Raw genomic sequence first — 6,493 nt, 5'->3', positions numbered from 1 at the left:
CAGCAGGCCCTCCCAGGTGGATCCCAGACACCACCAGCTCCGTAGGGAGACAGAGGAAGGCTTGGGAAGGGCCTCCCATAGGACCTAGCAAGCCCCCCCATTCCCCATCGAAAGAGAGACCTCCCTGGGGCAGGGACAGGGCAGGGCACGGAGGTCACAGGGTCATTTGTGATGTGTGAAGACCTTTCTTAAGAGATGCCAGGGTCAGATGGTGGGGTGGCATGTACCCAAGCTGGGTGCCCTACTACTGACCCCAGCCAGCAGATGAGTCCTGGTCCCACGCCGAGCCCCGACCCTGGTCCCACGCCGAGCCCCGATCCTGGTCCCACGCTGAGCCCCGACACTGGTCCCATGCTGAGCCCCGACCCTGGTCCCATGCTGAGCCCCGACCCTGGTCCCATGCTGAGCCCCGACCCTGGTCCCACGCCGAGCCCCGACCCTGGTCCCACGCCGAGCCCCGACCCTGGTCCCACGGTGAGCCCCGACCCTGGTCCCACGCCGAGCCCCGACCCTGGTCCCACGCCGAGCCCCGACCCTGGTCCCACGCCGAGCCCCGACCCTGGTCCCACGCCGAGCCCCGATCCTGGTCCCACGCCGAGCCCCGACCCTGGTCCCATGCCGAGCCCCGACCCTGGTCCCACTCTGAGCCCCGACCCTGGTCCCACGCCGAGCCCCGACCCTGGTCCCACGCTGAGCCCCGACCCCTCGGCCCGTGAGTTGGGAGGTGGAGCGCTCACTGGTCCTTACTGCAGGTGAGCGCACGGAGGCTCGAGCCGTGAAGTCCCAGCCTTGGCTCCCACAGCTGCTGAGTTGCCGAGCTGGGACCCGAGCCCGGGCCTTGGACTCTGAGTCTGGCACTGTCATCTCCCACCAAATAAAGCTCCTGAGGACATGACCAGGTCCCTGGGAGGGTCACATGCGCTTCTCCTGGGCAAGTGCCCTGAGGCCAGGGGCAGAGCAGGTCTGTGCCCAGCCCAGCGCTGACAGAGGGCAAGACCTGGTGGGGCTGGGGGCCAAGCTCCCCTGGAGGCCTCTGAGAAGACAGCACAGGACAGAACAGTCCGATCTGGGGGGCAGGTGCTTCCTTAGTGGGAGTTGACCTCACACCACACCCCATCAGCAAAGCCAGGGATTCTGGTCTGGCAGGGAGCAGACGTCCCAGCCCCCAGCGTAGACCCCACCCACCCGGGGTCAGCTCTCTGTAAAATGGAGGAGGCTGTCAGATACACAGCTGCCCCTGTGAACCTTCCGGGGCTGCGTGCGTTTCTGGTTCCAACTTGAGAAAGACACTAAACGTATACACTGTCTATTACACGTCGCCCCAGTGGGGTCCGGGGCTGCCCCTTCCACCAAACACCGATCGTTCTGCCGCGGGAAGTATCAAGCTCACTCTGAGTGGAACCCATAAGATCCCAATACCCTCTGGCCGGTTACGGCCGAGGGGGTTTGAGCCCCTTCAGCTGTACCTCACCTGCTGCTTTCCCATCTCAGAGCAGTTTGGTCTTCAGGACCTTGAGTGGGGACTCTGGGGACTATGCAGCCTGCACCTCTGTGTGGCTGTCCGTTGGCCGGTGCCTGCCCACTCCCTGGTGCCCCACCCCAATGCCCTCCCCACCCACCAACCCAGAGAACTGGCACCAGCTTTCCAGAAAGCCACTGTCCTAGCCAAAAGAAACAGCAGCCTTCCTCCCGTTCCCACCAGCTGCCCGCTCCTCAGGGCTGTGGGCAGGGGGTGGGGCTCCATGGACAGGGACCCGGACATCCTCCCAGCACCCTGATCTGGGCTTTGCCCCTGCTGCCCAGATGGACAGAGCAAGGTCAGGGAGGAGACAGGCTGGGACGTGTCCAGGGCACCCTCGGGAGGCAGGGGCCAACCCAGGCTCCCGCCACCCACCGCGCCCCATTAGCTGGAGAAACGTGGGGATCACATCCCCAAGTGCCTGCTTCAAATCCTCGCTCCACTGCCCGTTAGCTGGGTGGCCCCGGGCCCCTGCCCTCTCTGAGTCTGTTTCCTTGCCTATAAGAGGGAGGGGTAGTACTGATGGTGCATGCCACCCACCCCGTCCCCTTCACCAACAAGAGGTGGCTGCCTGGCCCCCGGAGGAGAGGGCAGGGTGAGCGGCCCTACAACTCAGCAAGAATGAGAGGAAGCTGCGGCAGGAGCGGAGGAGGTCGGCCACCAGGAAGAGCGACCTGTTTGTAAGAGGGGTAGGAAGCACACTGGGGAAGCCTGGAAAGGCAGGAAAGGGGTCCGAGTGCCTGCGACGGGGCCATGCCAGGCTGCCTGCCCACTTTAAAAATGACTGGGCAAGGACTTCCCTGGTGGTCCAGGGGCTAAGACTCCGCGCTCCCAATGCAGGGGCCCGGTTCGCTCCCTGGTCGGGGAACTAGATCCCACATGCATGCCTCAACCAAGAGTTCTCATGCCGCAACTAAAAGATCCCGCGTGCCACCATGAAGACCTGGCGCAGCCAGAATAAATAAAGAATTTTTTTTTAATGATGGGTTTGGGCATTCCCTAGTGGCCTAGCGGCGAGGACTCCACGCTTTCACGGCCGTGGCCCGGGTTCAATGCCTGGTCGGGGAACTGAGATCCCGCAAGCTGTGCAGCGCGGCCAAAAAAAACACTGAGTGGGCGTTTGCATTCATTGAGCTCCTACCGTACACCCTCACATACACTGAGCATCAGAGAGAGAGAAACAAGTAAAATTCTGGCCCTGTCTGGGGGGACCTAAACATCCAGTTAGAGACAGAGTTGGCCTGGGAGATCCAGACAAGTGACCAGGGCCCAAACTGCCCTCAGAATCCGGGGCTTAGAGAAGTCAATCAAGGCAGGCCTCGTGGAAGAGGTGGCCTCAAAGCTAGGGTGGATTTGGATCTGGAGAGAAGTGGCGAGAACAGTGCGGGCAAAGGTGTGGCTATGGCAAGGAGCTCAGCCTCCCCCAGAGACGGTGGGGAGAGGCCTCAGGGTGGCATCTCCGTCTCCGGGAGGCGGGGTTGGAGCCTGGGGAGAGCCTGTCCCGGAAGCTTTAACCCCAGACTCTTAGAAGTGACAACATCCTAGCAGTTTGGAATCGCAGAATCCCAGAATCAGTGATGTTTAGAGTCTGGGGTCTCTGCGTCCCACTCCTCAGAGGTCATCAGTCTTCCTGTCCGCCCAATGCTGATACCCACTCAGCAGCTCTGGAATGTGCCCATCCGGGCTCTATTTTGGCCACTTGCAGTGACGGGGAGCTCACTATCTTCTGGGAGGGAAGGTAGACAGGGCTGTGTAGAGAACAGCGACTGCTGCGACAGTGTCCCTGCGTGGCCGCTGCCCCCTTGCCGATCCCGCTCTCACTCCAGGGTCGGCAAACAGAGCCCAGGCGTCCGGAGCCACCCTCCAAGTCCTGCTGAGCAGACAGAGACAGACAGAGCTATTCCGGTCCCATGGTGCCTTCCAGAGGCCAGGAAAGGCTAAAATAGAAAGCAGGTCCCAAGGAAGGCCCTGCAGGGGATATGGCCAGCCCGTGACCTGAGTGGGCCAGTCTGGCGCTGCCAAGGGAGCCACAACCCAGGCCAGGCTGGGGCAGCTCTTGGCGGCCGCCCTGGGCCTCCAGGACTTGGGCAGAAGGCTGCCTGCGGACAGGGCCCTCGACCTGGGAGAGGCCTGGAACCAGCACTCCCCGCCCCGGGTGCGGGGCTTCCAGGATGTGGGGAGCTCTCCACCGTGCCTGGCGGATGGGTTCCTGAAATTTCCTCAGAGGAAGCAGACCCGCTCAGCAGGGCAGTTTCAGGGCTCTGCAGGCCCCGGGCTGCTGCCTGGGTTCAACCCCCAACTCCGCCCCTTCCCAGCTGCGTGACCTCAGGCCTCGCTTCCCCTCCATCAGACCACGATGGTTACAAGGGTGCCCCCATGGAGGGCCGTGTGGAGAACACCAAAGTGCACCCCTGCCCGACCTGGCCAGTCACAGGTGAGCCGTCGGGGGAGCACCTGCCCAGACCTTGGGGAGGTCAGAGGGGGCTGAAGCAGCAGCTGAGTTTGAAGAGCCGAGCCCCACTCCTGGCCTCAGTTCGCTTACCTGTAAGAGGTCGGGCCACCTGGGCGGGTGGGCTCCACAGCCAAGCTGGGCAGAGCCGGTGCGAATCCCAGGAGGGCCGGTGGGAGCGGTGACAGGCTCCTGCCCCTCAGCCAGGCCAGGTTGGGATGTTTGACACAGGGAAGACGGTGCCACCAAGTGAGCTCTTCCTGTTTGGAAATTCTTCCTCCTCCGGCCGCCACAGCCCAGCCGGGATACATGCAAGGGGGTTGCACACACGCCTCCCAAGAGGACTTGACGCTAACCAGGAAGCTGGGGAGAGGCGTGTGTCATGCGTGTGCGTGCACGTCCGTGTGTGTGCGGGAGTGTGCATCCTGTGCCCGCGTGTGTACACGCAGGGGTGTGTGTGCATCGCGGTGTGCGGGGGTGTGTTGGTCTGTGTGCATGCGTCTGTGTGTGTATGCGCGCGATACGTGTGCATATAAAAGCATGTAAGGGCCGGAGCAGGGCTGGCCTCAGGGTCTGTGTGTGCCGTAGGGATGGGATGAAAGCGGACACTTGTATTTCAGGGCTGGGATGTGGAGAAAATGTGCTGTGGGGTTGAGAGGTCAGCCAGCTCCTCTCTGGCTGGGGACCTGGTCAGTGGCCTAGCTCTGGGCAGCAATTCCCACATCTGTAAAGTGGGATCATAACTGCACCTGCCTTTCAGGGCTGTTGTGAAAATGAGGTGATGCACGTGGAAGCCCTGAAACAGCCCCTGGCGGGGGGTAGAGCAAGAGCTCGGGGTGAGACCCTGCTGGGGCCGCGGTTCCCTCTGTGAATGATACTCTGACTTTCTTTCCCTGAGACCTGCTGCCTGGAACCACGGCTCCTCCAGGCCTGCAAAGGCTGCTGACAAGGTCTCCTCCTCCTGCAAGCCCTCCTGGGTTGGACCCACCCTTCAAAGACCTAGGGCTTCCCTCGGCTTCCTCAGGGATGAGCCCAGCCCCCACCCGTTCCTCCCTGCCATTCCCACAGGGGCCCCTCCCCGCACTCCGTGGGGCCTCGGGACCTCTGCCAAGTCCCCAGGCCCCCCTTCAGCAGCACCAAAAGCCGCCCCTCCATCTCACCCTAGGCTCACACAGGGTCAGGTCCACAGTCTCAGCAGACCCATGAGGACGGCTGCTCTCACAGTCCCAGACGCTGCATTGAACGAATGATTAAACAACCCTGCTCCGGTCACCCAGGCAGCCCAAATGTTAGGAAGCCCAGGCCTGGTTCCCACCAGCATCTGCAGCGATCCATTTGCTGTGTGGCTTTAAGCAGGTCTCTGTCCATCTCTGGGCCTCAAGTTCTCCACCTGTAAAAGTTGAAGGTGGCACAAAATGAGCTCTGAGGGGCTTCTGGGTAACAAATGAGACCTGGAAGAGTGGCTCAGGGAACTGAGGAGACAAAGCCCAGGGGTGGTGGTCCCCCGAGCCTCAGAGCAAGCTCCCACCATAACTGTGCTCTAGGCCCATCCTCAGTGCCCTGGACATTTCCCCACAATGCACGTTCCAGCTCTAGTTGGCCCGCCCAAACTAGCTCCGTGCATTTAAGGACACAGGGGTGGCGGAAGGGTGGGCATCTGTGCCCCACCTGAGCCTCACTCACCCTCCAGAGAGCCGGCCCGGTTTCTCCAGCTCTCCCACCGGCGGCTGTGGGCCTAGGTGAGTCCCCACCTGCGGCCCGTTTCCCCACATCTGCTGGGGATGAGCGTTCCTGTGAAACGTCCCACGTGCAGTGGCAGGACTCGGTGCTTCCTGAGAGGAGGGGGACTTGGCCTGGGGCCTTTCACCGGCCACGCTGTCCCCACTTTATGGGGAGACGCTGAGGGTCAGAGCACACGAGCGAGGGGTCCAACCGGGCTCCAACACAGGGCTGCCCAAGGGCCCCCCAACCCAGACACACAACACACTCACACGGTACCCCGACAGCCTACCCGGGCCTCCCCTGTGGGTGCCGGGCCCTTCCAGGGAGTCCAGAGCACAGGAGGGGGTGCATGGCCATTGAGCCTCCCACCCAGCCCTGCTACCACCTGTCTTGCCGGGATCACCCCTTCTGGGGGCGAGTCTTCCCCCACCACCCAGCTGGCCTGCGTCCCCTACCCCGCAGCGCCCCTCGCCCCGCCTCACCCGGGGCAGACTGTGTGGCCTGGGTCCCAGCGTTGTTTACATCCCCCGGCAGCACCGGGATGAGGGAGGATGGATGAGGTGTGGCGCTGCAGGCACCATGGTGGTGAGAGCGGCGGCCTGGCTGTTGCCGCGTGTCCCCCGCCTGCCCTCGGCCCCCCTGGGCTGCTCTGCAGCTTCCGTGGCTCAGTCCCTCAGGGCGGCGGGCCGCAGGGGAGGTGCGTCCTGAGACACGACTGTGGAGCCTCACAGCCCAGCCGTGAGCGTGGGGGGCTTCTGCGGGCACAGCGGGCTCTCTGCCAGGCTGGGCTCCAGGAGGGGCAG

General features: G+C 63.1%; 1 protein-coding gene across 1 annotated transcript; it reads left to right on the top strand.

Moving 5' to 3' along the window:
• The first annotated feature begins 264 nt into the window (after positions 1-264).
• On the top strand, positions 265-5,133 carry LOC116742257 (vegetative cell wall protein gp1-like). The gene is made up of 4 exons (XM_032609583.1): positions 265-752; positions 3,835-3,953; positions 4,069-4,180; positions 5,037-5,133. The coding sequence occupies exons 1-4, from the start codon at positions 265-267 to the stop codon at positions 5,131-5,133; spliced, it is 816 nt and encodes a 271-aa protein (XP_032465474.1).
• The last annotated feature ends 1,360 nt before the right edge of the window (positions 5,134-6,493 follow it).

This window comes from Phocoena sinus, chromosome 17 (assembly GCF_008692025.1).
Source record: "Phocoena sinus isolate mPhoSin1 chromosome 17, mPhoSin1.pri, whole genome shotgun sequence".
NCBI lineage: Eukaryota > Metazoa > Chordata > Mammalia > Artiodactyla > Phocoenidae > Phocoena > Phocoena sinus.
The sequence above is the reverse complement of the archived record's forward strand: the minus strand, read 5'-3'. Positions and strand labels throughout refer to the sequence as shown.

Excerpts from the sequence above, each read along its gene's own strand:
- LOC116742257 (XM_032609583.1), top strand. The coding sequence starts at position 265 with ATGAGTCCTGGTCCCACGCCGAGCCCCGACCCTGGTCCCACGCCGAGC. Across the intron at positions 753-3,834 it reads CTCACTGGTCCTTACTGCAG|CTGCGTGACCTCAGGCCTCG; the intron begins GTGAGCGCACGG and ends GCCCCTTCCCAG. Across the intron at positions 3,954-4,068 it reads CCCGACCTGGCCAGTCACAG|AGGTCGGGCCACCTGGGCGG; the intron begins GTGAGCCGTCGG and ends CTTACCTGTAAG.